This window comes from Anas acuta, chromosome 1 (assembly GCF_963932015.1).
Source record: "Anas acuta chromosome 1, bAnaAcu1.1, whole genome shotgun sequence".
Classification (NCBI taxonomy): Eukaryota; Metazoa; Chordata; class Aves; order Anseriformes; family Anatidae; genus Anas; species Anas acuta.
This window is the reverse complement of record NC_088979.1, coordinates 141854910-141870393: the sequence shown is the minus strand read 5'-3', so window position 1 is coordinate 141870393 and position 15484 is coordinate 141854910. Positions and strand designations below refer to the sequence as shown.

At 44.9% G+C, this 15484-nt stretch overlaps 1 protein-coding gene across 5 annotated transcripts in view; it reads left to right on the top strand.

Moving 5' to 3' along the window:
• Nucleotides 1-15484, top strand: part of IQSEC3 (IQ motif and Sec7 domain ArfGEF 3) — a 99883-nt gene that overhangs the window by 50679 nt on the left and 33720 nt on the right. For 4 of the 5 annotated variants that reach the window (XM_068661573.1, XM_068661601.1, XM_068661582.1 and 1 more), the window contains exon 3: nucleotides 10873-11161. The exons of the other annotated variant lie outside the window; for it this stretch is intronic. In XM_068661573.1, coding sequence (XP_068517674.1) covers nucleotides 10873-11161 — 289 coding nt within the window. The remainder of the gene's footprint in view (nucleotides 1-10872; nucleotides 11162-15484) is intronic. 5 annotated transcript variants of the gene reach the window in all.

Below are 15484 nucleotides of genomic sequence, written 5' to 3'. Positions count from 1 at the left end.
AAACAACAACATAAATGCAGGAAATTGGAGGGAACCAGAACATAAGAACAGAAGATAATGAGCAAGAATGAGCAAGTCCTTTGACCAGAATATTTCTGTTCATGCCAACCTTCTTTGGCAGTGACAGGAATGAGGCTCTTTTTATCACACATTTTCTTGCAGTGTGATGTCAAACCAAGGGGCTGTTGTCTTTTCTGTGCTCTACAATACTAACTCGATCCTATGCACGTTCATCATTGTGGGGTAGGTTATGTGTTTGAATACAATAAGGTCTCCTATTGGGAACACATGACTATGCTCCAGAGGTCCTTCTTCTGCCTGGCGGGCTTTCAGATCCTCCAGGAAGAACGGAGGGGTTTGAGAGGCTGAAGAGGAGCACACTGTACAACTGCTCAATCACTTCATAGAATATCCTGAGTTGGAAGGGACTCACAAGGATCATCAAGTTCAGCTCATGGGTCCACACTGGACCACCCAAAAATCAGACCCTATTTTTGAGAGCATTGCCCAAGTACTTCTTGAACTCCAGCAAACTTGGTGCCATGACCACTGCCCTGGGGAGCTGATCCTGGTGCCTGACCATCCTCTGGGTGAAGAACCTTTTCCTAATATCTAGTCAGAACCTCCCCTGTTGCAGTTTCAAGCTGTTCTTTGGGTTCTTCATGGTTTCTGCAAATGGATAGCTGAGGGAGAGGGGTTAAAAATGGTGGGAGATTTTTGGGACTGTCCCACCTCAAAACTGCAGAAGAGCTGGGGTCCACCCCATCTTCTGTGAGGAAAGACCATCCTGAAGAAAAGCATCAAGACATAATCAGGAGCTGAGACTGAGTGAGATTTGGGTGCTTAATCCCCTTGTGCCCCATTCAGAGATTGTGGGTGCAGAATCTGGGTGGGGCCTAGAAGGTGAAGCGTAGTGCAAGGATACTGCTAGTAGGGTGGAAGGAGCAGAGGACGGGATAAAGACAGCAGCAAGCAGGCCTCTGTGTGAAGAGAGGGGCTTCTTGGTTGCCACCAGTACTAAACTTCTACTACTAAACAGTACTTCCCATGTCCTAAAAATGGAAATGCCTAGCCCATTTCCTAAAGCCTTCTACTCAAACCTTTTTTGTCATTGCTGTACATGGTAAATTGCCGTTGTACTGGCTAGATGGGAAGTTAGTGCAGAGGGGAAGCTGAGGAGAGAGGCAGGACTAATAGCTAGAGGGAAGTTTGTTAGCTGTCTAATGAGGGTACCGAGGAGACAACATTAGGGAGGACAAGACTTACCTTTCCTTTTTCAGTTCCCAGAGCTGTTTGTATAAGCATGCACTACTTGTGCAGCGAGCCTGCCTTAGGAACTACTAATACGCTATATAAGAGCAAGTAGAAGTACTGTTCAATTCTGGGTTAATTTTAGAGATTTAAGTCTCACTTCCCATGAGACTTCAATTTACTCTCCTGGGTATCCAAAGTGAAGTCACTAAGAGGGTATGTAGGTTACTTAGTCCATACCTAGTGGTCCTGCTTTTCAAGGCTGTCAAGTTCACACAAATGTCGTTGAGGTGAGTTGTAAGTTAAAGACCAGCTTGCATGACTGCAAATTAGGCTGTTTTCTTTCTAGATTGAGGAACCTGACTCTGGCCACTCAGTTTGGAAATGTACTCTAACAACTTATAACTGTCTCTTGTTGGTAATTTGGTTCTTTCCATATACAGTTTGTAACGCTCTCCCACAGGGAGCTATATTTGCCTGGTGACAAGAACTATGTGTCACCTTTTTCATGTCCCATAATGGTAAGTTGCTGCTTTCCCATAAATAGGTTGTGCTGCTGTTATTATTGCCTGTGTATCTGGGTTGACTGCAATCTCTCTCATCCCAGCTGTTGGGGAAAGAGGGAAAATGAGGATAGGTTGCTGTATGTACATTTTGCTGCTACTCTTCTGCACATATGTCTTCATGGTTGAGTGGCAAGATATAATAGATGCTTGTAATTTCCCAGGATACACTAATGCGAGAGTGGTAGGTCAAGATGCAGAGATGCATTGTGAAAATTATTGCTGTGCTGTTACAGCACAACTGGATTTGATAAGCATATTACAGGTTGTCTTAAAAATACAGCATACAGGGCTAGATCCTCCATTGACTTGGGTGCTGTCCTCTGGTGTAACACCATTCAGCACCAGCCATAGTACTGCTCAACACAATAGGACTGACTGTCAAGACAAAGTCCTGTTTTTCTTCACTATCTTGACCCAAAAAATTCAAGTCGGAGTATAAAGTATAGAGATGGGAAACATTTTATTCCTCAGAGGAAAGAAAAGTTGAAGAGGCCCTGAAGGAATGTGAGTTTGTATGTCCAGATGTGTAAGTTGCTAAGACATTCTGTGTTCCAAATAGGAATGAGAAAAGATAGAAAAGGGATTAAGGCCTCAGGAGAGAGAAGTCACATAAAGAGGATCGGGGTATGAATGAAGCAGCAGTGACACGGTAGGTTGGAGTATGGGAAAGTGGAGCTTTGTGCCTGCTGCACAAGATTGTGATGATAGCCATTGGCTGGGGAAAGGGGGAAGGATTGCTAAGCATGCTGTTTTTATCTTGGTCTTCAGCTATAAGCCAACCCCAAATCCCAGATCTGAACACACCGGAAAAGTTAAAATCTGGATCAAATCTGCTTTCCTGAAGCTGATGAATACTGTTTTGAGTGTCTGTATGGAGGATGGTGGTCTGCATCTGTGTCAGTCTTCAGGCTGAGGAGGGCAACTGGGCTTCCTTCACGTTGGTCTAACACAAACAGTGGCCTTCTACTGGGCTGTGGTGATCACAAGAGCAAAAAAGCTGAGATATTTGAGAACAGCCACAAAATGTATCTGGGTTACACAAAGGTCTTGTGAACCGTCTCCCTCACTGCCTTCGGTAGTCAGTGACCCCAGTCCCTTAGGAAAGAACCCAGAAGTGCAGTCCAGCCCTGGGGTCTGTCACAACAGGTGGAAAAAGAAAACCACGGAAGCCCTTGCCTAGGTCTATAAATCCCAAGAGCAGTGTGCCTGACCTGACAGGTAGCTGGAACAGGAGAGCAGTGGGCTGAGGGGATATGCAAGGTTTCCTTCCCTTGTAGAGGCTCTGCTGCCTCCCAGCCCTGAATTCATCTCATTTTAGCAGTGAAATTCTATCTTCTGCATGATTGCACCGGCAGGCTTTTGTCAGCGAATTTGGTGATGTTCAAACCTGCCTCAGGGATGAGGAGCCAAGAGATCTGAGTCGAAGTGGCAGAAAGACTGCTGCTGAGAAGCCAAGTTTCTCTTTCCCGGGGTGCTGAGCGGGCAGTTACACTAATGCAGGATGCCATCTGTTTTTTCCTCCTCTAAAAGGTCGTGTTTACCAAACATTGCAGAGGCAACAGAGGTCTGGGGTTAAAGTAAAAGTAATTAAACCATATAGGGCTGGGGCCTCCTGTGCCTTCAGTGTCCATTTGGTGCTTTTCACACCTCAGTAATAAGTACAGGTGCCCTGTTTGACTCAGCCACAAGTAACCCCTCTGCACTGACAGGCTGTGGGACCTTCTCCCAGTCCAACCTGCAGAGATAGCACTGCAGCCAACACCTAGGGTGTCGAGCACCAAGGTGTGGTGAGCAGCTGGGGAAAAGGGGCTGAACTTTCCAGGCTGAGTCCTGCACTCCTGCAGCAATAGACAGAACAACACAACAACATGGAAGTTACCCAGTACATGGGTATCACATTTAAATACCAAATCTGAAGCGGAGGTCTTAATTTTGGCACATCGGAGCCTGTGGAAGTTCGATACGTTTGTTAGTATTATTACATATTCTACCTGCTTAATATACATCTTGCCAAAACCACTTCAAGCAATGTTGGAAAGATGTTGCCAGTTTCAGTCTGTGCTAAAGGATGTTAAATTTAATTCATTTCCAATATATTAAGCATACTGTACTGTCAAGTCTATTTTACAGGTGTGTGTGCCAGCCTTTTTATGAAACAAGTAATGTATTCTGGGATGGGTAATGAGCTTGGTTAATTATCATTAATTCCTCTTGGGTAAAACTAGTGTGAGAAGATGGCTTGGTGCCACTGCTTTGCAAGGTGTTACGTGAATGTAGACAAAATCAGAATCTTGTTCCTATTTTGGGCTGTGTTGGGGGAGACTGTCTGAGAAAGCTGCAGCTCGGCTGGCAGGGGATGATTTGCCAAGATCAAGTTCCAAGTTCCCTGCCTCTCTGGCAGGAGACACTTCTGCCTTCCATCATTTTCAGCATCCTCCCAGAGAGCATTGCCTCCAAGTCACCCTAAAACCTGAACTTAAAAGCAAATCAAAAGCAATTCTTCTGCACTCAGACACCCAGCATGTCAGAAATCTCTGAACCTTGAAAAGATCCCATAATATATTACCAAGCCTGTCTCAGCCATTTTTCATTGAATTCTGATCAACCCATTCACCATATGTTATGGGTGTCCTCAGGGAACACTGGAATGAAATAAACTGAAAAGGCACTTTGGACCCTGCTAAGTCAGCAATTGTTTTTCTTTTTTTTTTTTTTTTTTTTTTCCTGAGGAGGGAGAGGAGAGAGGACAGGGGAAATGCTGAAATGTCTTAAGACAGAGTGAGAATAATTTCTTGCAGACTTGGGGTCTGGACTCCTCTCTGCATATGTTAATGACCTCTTTTTCTAATACTCCATATGATATTTTCTAAAGGTTTTTGTTCTGGTATCTCTGAAACTCTTAAGTCTCATATGGCTCTCGTGTCATGGTAATACTAATCAATTGCAGCACCTCGGAGCAGCATATATGCATTAACCAGCTGATCTTGTAAAAGGCTCTGTGAAATGGATTCATAAATTGTTGTGGCCCTTTGCAACTGGTCCCCCTAGTCTTTGCCTCAGTTACGGGGCAGTGATGTACACTGACCCTGAATACCATGGGGGAGGTGTTACACATGTGAAACAGCAATGTAGTCTTTTCCCAGAGTGCCAGAGAGACTCAAAGAGGAGTTGAGATCAGCCCCTCTAGTACTTTAGTAGCACCTCACAGCTCCAGCTTCCTCCTACCCAATTAGCTGGACCTTCTTTCATCACCACTGTACCTGTCAAAAGGGCATCTGAGCATCCTCTTCTTGGGTGACTGGTTTCTTACATCTCTAGTCAAGTCCAGGAGAGCCGTTGCTATTTCTGTTACTGTTATTGCTCTTATTTATCTGCAATATTTTTTCTTGTTGTAGGCGAGCAGGAGAAAAGAGATGTCTTTTGTGTCTTGACCACATGGGAGCTGTGTAGCTATGGAGTGAATGGTCAGTGAGAAAGTTCAGTTTTAATTTCTTACAGGTCTAACATTACTGTCCTTGAGAACAGTTGTTCTCCTTGCCCTACAGTTCTGTTTAGTCACTCAGCTACCTGTAAATATATTTCTGAGAAATTTGAAAATTAATCTCAGACTGAAAAATTTTTCTAATATTTGACAGCAAGGGCAAAGGAATGTAATGTCTGGGGTACCCAAATTCTGTGTTCTTGCTTACGGGAAATTTAGTTTGAAATTGTCCTGAAACATTTGGGGACAATGGGCTGCATTTTCTTTCTCAAGTATGGGAATGTTTAAACCTGGCAGTCAGGATCCAATGAATAACCATGGTTCAGCTAAAGCTGACAGTTTGAAACACAGATCCTTGCCAAGCTGGAAATATATGTTTCCCACAGCAAGGAGCTGGTGAGGAGAACGCAAGGAAGTGCAGCTCCTTGATCTGTGAGAACTGAAAAGCAGTCAGATGTCTCCCAGGACACAGGATGATACAACAGCTCTGTACAGACACAGGGAGCTGATACTACTAGGAATGGGCTGGTGGGCATCTCTGGCTTAGTAGTCTGTTATTACCGATTTGAGCTGGTATCACTGATTTTTCATCTATCATCCCTCTATGATGATACATTCGTCTCTTGGTGTATTCATTATAGGAAACTTTTCTGAGAAATCTGTACTTAGAAGCCAAATTCCAGTAGTTTCATTTACCTGTTCTAGACACTGACAAAAATATGTATGGGTGCTCAGCTGAATTGTCTCGGTGAGAGCTTTTTCACAATCCTGTTTTCTTGAAAGAAGATTCATTCCAAAACTCTGATATCCCTGTTTTGAAATGTGGTTTATGCTAGACTAGCTGTTCCATTTCATTTAAGACCTGAATCATATTGTCTGTAGTCACCATCTTTGTTAACAAAACTGGTCTCCGTCTGCATCAGGAGTATACACGTCAGCAGTGTAAAGGGAGGAGGGGATACCTGAAACAAATGAGAGAGATTTTCTGCAGCTGATGAAATCTATTTGTAATAATGACTAAGCTAGTTGCTGTGGGTCACAAAAGTCATAGAGGAACATTCAGGAAGAAGAGAACAGCTGAATTTTAGTCTTCCTTTTTTATCTGATTGCAAGTGATTTACATTAATATTACCACTTTTGATCAAACAGAATTCAAAGACATTACAAATCTTCCCTACCTGATTGCATGATGCACAGAAAATTGCTTCATTTATCATGCAAGAGTAGCTGTAAAAATGTGGAAGACAGTGGTATATGATACTTTAGGACAGCAAGTAAAAAACACTGATTACAGCTGAAACTGCAGGGGTAAGGCTGGGATACAGAACTAAATTAACCTAGTTGGAGTTTGGCCAGGACATTGGGATTCACACCTTAGACTCTGTGTGGGATTTTTAATTATTACAAGTGGTTAGAAAAAAATTCTAATCCAAGAAACCAAATGTGCAATAGGACCATTCCTCTCCTTCATCACACAGCTAGAACATTTGATTACTCACTGGGCAAGGGAAAGCAGCCATATCCCCATAATTTGCTTAATAGCATTTTTTCCATACTGTAGTGTCTGTCGTTATTTATGTTTCTTACTCTTATTTTTGTTGTTGTTGTTATTATGATTACAATAGCATCTAAGCCTTTACTCGTTAATAAAAACTTATCTACCAATGCAATTCAACTGTGTCACTCAGGTCAATGTCAAAAAATCAGGATCATTAAGGTTTTAGCCTGGATTTCACTGCAGTATTTGTTTGGATCTTTAGAAGTGTGTTTTGTCTCTCCCATATGGGGGCCTCATCCATTGCTGTTAACATGCTAACATTCAGGCAGCTAAACAAAATACGTTTCTTGTAAGTCACTGAAGTTTCCCAGATCAAGCTGAAATTTCCCAGGTTTGGTCTCTTACCTGAAGGTGAAGTAGGATTGTCTGTTTCTTTGGAGCTTTTTTTTCCCCCAATAAATAAAAATGGTTCAGCCACTTTTTTCACAAAAGAGCATGTAGACAGTATTCCCACTTCAGCATGAGTATTTGCTATTTCTTTCTGAACAGCACAACAGCCAAACCAGCAGGGGGTTAAAAAGTTTATAGTTAGCATAAAAATATCTAGCTGAAAAATGCCTTTGAGTGCTTCAGTGGAATCTGATTTTGATTTGACCGAGTTTTGACCCTCAGAAAATTCCACACATAAGTGCAGTGCATTCTGTATGGGTGTATTCACTGGGCTCAGCGCATGCATGGAAGAGGAAGACAAGGTTATATGTGTACGTGTGGTTAGCTTACATTCTTATCTTAGCCAAGTGTCTTCAGGGGGTTGCTTCAGCTATGCATTGTACGTGGGAGCACTGAGGTTGGTGGTGCTTCTCACGCATTTCTAACCGAATACAGGCACTTGGTGGTTGCAGTTTAGGGCCTTCCTCTGTCTTGAGGAATACCTTGGTGGTCTAATGAGGTCCAAGAGGGTTAAAGAGGTTCTGAGAATTTTGGATTGGGCTGACATCCTCTGCCTGGTTGGGCAAGGTAAGGATCAGGTCGGTGAAAGTATCAAGAGTCAGCGATCTCTGGGTAGGTCCACAGTGACGAGGTAGGTCCAAGGTCAGGCTAGGGAGTCAGCCTCCAGGTCAGAGTCCAGATCAAGCAGTTCCATGGCTGTGGAAAGGGGAAAGCTGTGGTGGGGCTGGAGACCAGCACCCTTATGGTGCTGCTAGTGCAGGGACTGATGGCCCTGGGCTGGCTGAAAGGGGGTCCTGGGTCAGGGGATATTGGTGGGGGACCAGGTGAGGCTGGTCAGGCCTTTAAAGTCTGCTAGTGCACTAAGAGCCCTGACAAGGCTTTCCTAAGAGCCTGGGAAATGTTCTTCTCCGGAGGTGCTCAAGAGTTGACTGGAGAAGGCCCAGATCAACCACATGTCTTTGAAAATGGACCCATTTTGAGCAGACAGTGAAGTAGAAACCTCATGTCTCTTCCAGCCCAGATTATTCTGTGATTCTATAAAGCTCACTGTTTGTTCTATATTAGCTGGGCATATAGGATATCCCGTTTCTATGGATGTTACTCAGACTAAATTGTGTGTGACAGAAAACCAAGCAGGCAGCATACACTGGAGGTGACACACAGCCCCAAAAGCAATGACACCAGAGGTGATGTACAGCTTCACAGAGCAATGGGCCTGCATGCTGCAAAATCTTATGCACACACTTCATGTTCTACCATGAGCAGTCTTACAGCAGTTAGTGGAAGCTCTCAGAAAAATATAGTTAAGCACATATGTGAGTGTTTAAGGGACTATCATGTCAGGGAATATTTGCTGGCATTTACAGTCCATTCATGCTCCCAGACAAGTCAGCTAACTCTTTAGTCCACTGCCTCAGGCTCTGACCTGCCCTTAAGACAGCACACTGCACTGTGGCCTTGACTCAGCAAAGCAATTTGGGGTACGTGTCTTGCTGAATCAGAGCTTGTGAATCTAGTTGAACTTGCTTTGTAGGATACAATCCAGTTCCCACCAGAGTAGTTCTGTGGGTTTTGGCATGCTTTTCAAAGAAAACATGATCAAATCTATGTTAACCTGGTCATCCCTCCAGCCGAGGGCAAAAATTTCTGCCCTGCTGGCTAAAAGGAGAGCAGACAGAACAGAGGCATCCAAGGAAGGTATTACAGTGAGAACTGTAAGGCGAAAGTTTATAAATGTTTCTTAAAATGTGGCTGGACATAGAACAGAAGGAGTTAGAAATGGGGAGTTATTTACATGTACATCTTCAGGTTTAGAAAAAAACATGTTGAATTATATGGTATCAGGAGTACAACAGGAAAATATAAGGTATACAACCCTACAGGACAGTTTTGTGCTTCATTTTAATGGAGACATTTCCTGATTGATGAATGCACAGCTATGTCATCTTAATGCTCTTTGACCAAGTTGGTTATGTAGAATTAATGTAAGAGATTGGTTTATTTGAATTTATTTTTTAAGTCTGACTGGTGACTACATGCGTGCATATGAAAGGAGAAGCTTTATAGTTTTTAATCCTGCCTTCTTAGTTCTGAAGTTGTGGTACTGTGTTTGACTCATCACATTTAGAGTCCTTATAGAAACTTTATAGAGCCCTTGTAGAATATTTCTAAATTTGACTGTTAAATTGCCATTGAAGATAACAAACTTCATTTTAAAGTAAGTATTCAGAAGTGCTCCTAGGCTTACGAGGTAAAATCTACTTAGAAGACTTGTGCTCTTAAGAGCTCACAGCACTTTTGCAAATGAGTCTTAAATGCTTCTAAGTAATTTGGGAACTACAGAAAATCATATCTAATTTTGCTCTGACATCAACACCAATCATAAAACGATTTGATATCTAGGTGACAGCAGAACTGATCGTATATGGAGCAAATCCAAGAGAAAGAAATATGATTCAGAAGTGAATTGAATAACGTAATTGTGTTTAAATATGGGAGGCAGTACACATCTTTGGTTTCAATGGAATTAAATGCATTGGCTCTGCAGCAATTATTTCCAAACTCAATGTTGCTATCGACTAAGTGCTCCCTTGGAAAACAGCGGAGCTGTATCTGGTGTACACTGTGCAGCAAAGTCCAGAGTTCATGCGGGCTGGCCTGCCCACTCTGGGAAATTGTAAATTATTCATCTGTAGCCACTGGAAGGAGACTGACATAGCAACAAACACACACTCCCATAGTTCAAGCAGCCCCCCAAAGCCTTGTTTGAAATTGGATGATTTCAGAAAACATTTGGCAAGAGAGGTTAACAACAGACTTCCTCAGTACTTGAATGGATGGGGTACATGCTAATCCCGTCCTGTGCGGAGCAACATGTCAGCCCTCTTAAAGTGCACTGCTGTCAAGCCTGGGTCCATACAATTACTGCCGTGGCTGACAGGAGGAAAGGGTGTTTGGCTTTCTCCACAAGACCTCGGTGGCACAGCAATCTGTCCTGTGGCTCAGAAAGAAACGGCTTCTTTTATGGAAGCTCTGCAGCCTGCTATGGCAGTGTCACAGAGTTGCTTTAAAGAGTCAGGACCTTAGGGCTGGCTGGCTGGCTCTGCTTCAGTGTTATACTCTCAGCTCTCCAGAGTTTCTCTGGAAAGTCTGCAGTATTCAGCCCTCCTCACACAGTTTCTCACATGCCCACAGAAGCTCCAGGGGAAAGCTGGATCCTTGGGATCCAGGCTCTGTAACAGACGAGCCTCTGGGGTGCACAGGGAGATAGCAAGCAGTAGGCAGCAGGGCACAGAGGTGACTGTCAGCTGCTCCAGGGAGCAGGAGGGGTGTCCTTCATCTGTGACACCCTCTTTGGCCCCTCACCTTCAACTGCAGCGCCTTGAGCAGCCAGGCAGCTGCAGTGTGTGCAGAACTGGTGTGCTTGCTCTCAGGGAGTGAGGAATCGCTGCACAGTCCTGCTCCGTCCCTGAAAGATGCCCCTTGCAGCCCAGGCTCCCTAAGCACTGAAAATGCAGATCAGTGAAAGAGTATAGCGAACAATAACACGAATAATACAAGTAATAATAATACAAATAATAATCAAAAAACAAATAAAAAAGAGATACATTGCCTTTTGTTCACAGTGACGATCCCAGCGGTTCCACAAGCAAGAAAGCCGGGTGTGAAACGGAGGATCCGAAGGAGGCCGGCAGACAGAGTGGCCAGGAAGGCAGGTCCGACACCTTGACGCTAAAAGCCCAGCATGCGGAGCTCCAAGAAGAGCAGGCAGCGGGGTGTTCCCCTCTGGTGCAGAAGGCGAGCCTCCACCACACGGGCTCCCCAGTGAGAGTGCAGCGCAGCAAAGGGACGGCCTCGTGTTCCCATGCAGCTGCCTCCGATTATGAGCTCTCCCTTGACCTAAAGAATAAACAGGTACAGAGGCTTCCTCCTCAGGCTGTGGGAGAAGGGGATGGGGCGGGTGGGACTGCATTCACACCGTGGTGTGCCGTATTTCTGCAAATTCCTTAGCCTCCTGTTCGCTCGGATCTTTTGCCCTGCCTGAGCAGGCCTGGCCCTTTGGCTGCGTGGGGCTGACGGAGGAAGTAACTTCACCACCTCTGGCTGCAACACTTCTTTCACCCAAGCCTGCTGGGCTCTGCTCCTCATTGCCGGAGTTCTGTGGTCCGAAATTGTACTCAGGTGTGACTGTAGGTTTAGAGTTGACTTGTAGGCAGACGAGGCTTGTGGCATCCAGAGATGCTGCCTGCACAGAAGTGCATGGTACCTGGAGGGTTCCCAGCAAATGATTGTCTCAAAAAACCTCCCTCATAGGAGAAGTCTCCAAGAGCCATCTTGCTGTCTTGGATCACCCTGGGCAGGCCCCGTGTGCACTTCCATGTTAGCCTCTGCAAAGCATGAGCTCTTAGGGGGAGTGTGGTTTATTCCTAAGTGTCCTGCACAGTATCTACCATAGTGTTAATGTATTGCTACTTCACATCCTTCAGTCCAGTGGTGGGTGCTGAAGAGACAGGCAGGTTTACCAGGCTGAGAGAAAATCATTCAGTCCTGGAAGTTGCAAGCCTCTCCTCCTGTGCCTGAGGCTACAGCCTAGCTCCAGAGCACAGTCAACCCATCTCTAGCTGCCTTTCCCAATGGGGCTCTCAGCCAGGGATAGTGGGACAGGGGCTAATAGCAGCTGGCCTCTTCACTCAAAGGCAATGAGGTGGAATGTGCCCTCGCCACCCCTTGTCTCTGCAGATTACAGCCCAGGAGAGCTGTTGTACAAAACAAGACTTAAAGAATTGTTTCCGACTTTTCCCTGGAATGGCAGCTCAACCAGAGCTGCCTAATGGCTGTCTAATATGCAGACCCTGCAGGATGTGAGATGGAGTGGACAAGCAAGTGCTAGCAACACTGTCCAGATTATGTTCAGTGGGAGAACTCAGTGGGAGCTGTTCTATTGCAGATGAAGGGTCTTGGCTAATGAGGTTCCCACAGAAGAAACTGCTGCTTCTGGGACATCTCTCTGCCATTTCCCTCAAGGCATTGCTGCTGTCCCAAAACAGATATGTCAGATCGTTGGCTCACTAAATTCCTGAGCAGAAAAGAGGCCTTGGTTCTTTAGCTCTGTCCTTCTCAGATACTGCATACCCAGCTCAAACAGAATTTTTGCTTCACACCAGGAAAAGAAACAAGGGAGACTAATTAACTGGCTTCACAAACTAATGTGACATATCCTCAGGGTGGGCCAGATCTTGGCTGCTATATATGGGCTTAGCCTCCTCAATGTCCTAGAGATGCTCCGATTTGTCCTGGGGAGTGTGTGTCCTGTGTTATTTTAGCTTTAAGGTCACGTTGTCCCATCACTGTTGTTGCCGCAGAGGCCAGACCTGCCCTGGATGCATGTGAGACAGAGAGACATGTTAGCTGCTTGTTCATTAAATTCCATTGCCTCGCAGTACTGACCTTGCAGGGACCTTGCCTGTCTCATAGGTGGAACCATTTTTCTCATAGCAAAGGGGGATTATAGTACATGTGCTTCCCCAGCCTGATGGATGTCCTCTATGGATTACCTCCTGCTCTGGAAGGGGAGATTTCCAAGGAGAGAAAAGTATTAATTCCTCCAGTCTTGCAGTCTGTAGTATGTGTTTTCACAGGTATTCCTATCAATTGACTTGTTGAGGAGTTCTCTTGAACAGAAACAAGGATGACAAGACCCTCACAGCACAGTGACAGTAGTTCCCTAGTCACAGCATGAATTTTCTTCCTATAAGTACTACTAATATATTATAAACAGGTGGAAGATCTTTAGCCTCACAGTGTAGTTGAAGTCACATTTAGCTCTTGAGAGAGGACTGAGTGCTGCTAAGAAAGGAGGGCAGCATAAAGCCTCCTCTGCACAGCTTGGAGGTGCAGTTCATCTACCAGTCATTGTCCCCCAGGATTATACCAGCGGGCTGAGAGTTCTCCTAAGTTTATGCTTTGTTGGTAAAATGGAAATCACAGAAGAGATGAGCTTTCTGTGCTGAAGGGCTGACAGATGTCTCATGTATGAAGGAAAACATCCCATTAGCACATGACCTTTATAGCAGTGTCCTTCCATTGTGAGAGGTTGGTGTTGGTGTGTGTTTGGGGGGGGAGGGGTGTTAAAAAAGGGTGATAGAGAAATATCATCAAGATATTTTTATTTTTTTGACAGTATGTGCATTTACTCAAGCATCTCAGATTCTGTCACTAAGCCTGATTCTCTTCTTGCTAACATGGAGGCATGTAGGCATGTTCAGTGGCAACCTGGGTGGAAAACTGATACTAACCAAGAGGAAGATCAGGCCCATTCTCTCCTGGCAAACTTATGCATTTATGCCGATGGGCAGCAAAGCCATGGGGTGTGTACCTCAACTGTTTGGCCACATCCAGGCCTGACACTTTAGCTTGCCTTAGGCTGACCTTGTTAAAACTCCCTTCATGTGCAATCTCTCGTGGCAATGGATATTTCCCAGCCATTTATAATTCAGCCACAAGGCTTGAATTGCTCAGACTGAGTGTTCGTGTTGAGGCCCAGAAATGTATTAAGCTAATTATTCTTTGAAATCCCCCTGCCCCCCTCTTGCTTTTCCCTTCCTTTGGCGCCGGCTGTCGGATCATTCCCCAGAGAAGAGTAGCTTTAAGTAGGCAATTACTTGTGATTCATAGGGTTTATTAGGAGTGAGAGAAGGCCAATCATGTCTGGCCTTTCTCGCCCCTCAAATGGGCAGGGAAGCTTCCTGCAGCAAGCCAGACATACATCTCCATTACCTGTGACTGCTGTGGTGTGCTAATGGATGCCCTTTCTTCCTCTTGAGAGAAGGAAAACAGACCAACAGCTGTGTGAAATCCTTAATTCCTCTGGAGGGTCAGTTAGCTAGACCTGGTAGCAAATGTGAATGTCTCAGACATCAGTGAACCAGAAATGGCTGGGCTGCATCAAGGGGAGCGAGACAGAGACCCATTCCTGCAGAGCACAGGTGAGGAGGGCACTGCTTTATGGGTGTGCTGCTTCTGGCTTTGGCAGTCATCTCAAGCATCCTTTAGAACAGTCCCTGGGACTTAGTTATGCCAGCTGCAAGACACTGTAAGATGCCCCTTGCTTTGGCCAGGGCTGGATGGCAGCACACCACATGCAGAACCTGCCCTTGCACTCCTGGTATGAACTGGAGAACAGACTGGGCTGGGAGTCCTCTCACTTTGCATGTTGTTCTGATCCTTAATGCCTTAGTCCTTTGGGAAGACTGAGATAACGGACTGCAAAAAAACTTGTGATAGTTTTGTCAAGGCACTGACAGCTTGCACCTTTCCTTTAGATTTTTAGAAGGATCTCTCCTCTTAGTTGTTAAAATCTGCCTTTTTGGGAACTGTCCTTGCATGAGAGAAACTGGCCTTTTACTTCAGATCAGCAGTGACTTCTTGTCTTGGCCTCTAATAAGATCAGAGCATATGAATTTCACGTTTTCAGAATGGCTGTCACCTCCTTGGAAACCTCAGATAATTATAAGGCTCTTGCTTCTGCTTTATTTTGTCTCTTACTATTATTCTGTTCCTCAAATAGCTGTGTCTGTCCCTCCCATTTGTTCCTCTTTCCCTCCCAACACAATTAGCTCTACATTTTGATTAACCAGACCATTATATTAAGTGCTCATGGTCAGTTGTCAGCAATAACTGTCTGGGTTGGGCCTGTGCAGGTTACTGGTTTAATTTGCATTTATTTACATGAAGCTTCCTCCTGGAGACAAAGGGCCAAGGGATAACTCACTTTCATTCCAGGGAGGCCAGCTTTGAAGTGGCGTGGCAGGAGTGCTGGATTGATGGTGGGATTTCAGATGGTTATTTTGGAACTAGGGACAGGGTACTTAGCAAAACGCTTCTGCTGACTACCGAGAATCAGTTCTTGTCCCTGCATTCCTCTTTCATGCTACATCAAACAGACGGGGGATAAGTGGAGATGTTGGTTTTCCAAAGAAACTTACTGATGGGTCTTGCAGTAAATGAACCTGAATCCATGATCATCATATAGGTGATTTTTTAGAGCCAGTTCTGCAGATATGTTTTGGGAGGGCAGTAGGGCAAATACTATGCCAATACTTTTTTATTTAGGGGTATGCAGAGATCTGAGCCAGATGCCTCTACAACTGCATGACTGACCCTACTGCTAAGCAAATTGCTAGTATTTGTCAGTGCTGGCCTTTGGTCCTTCCTTTGGGCAGATACGAATTCAGAAGG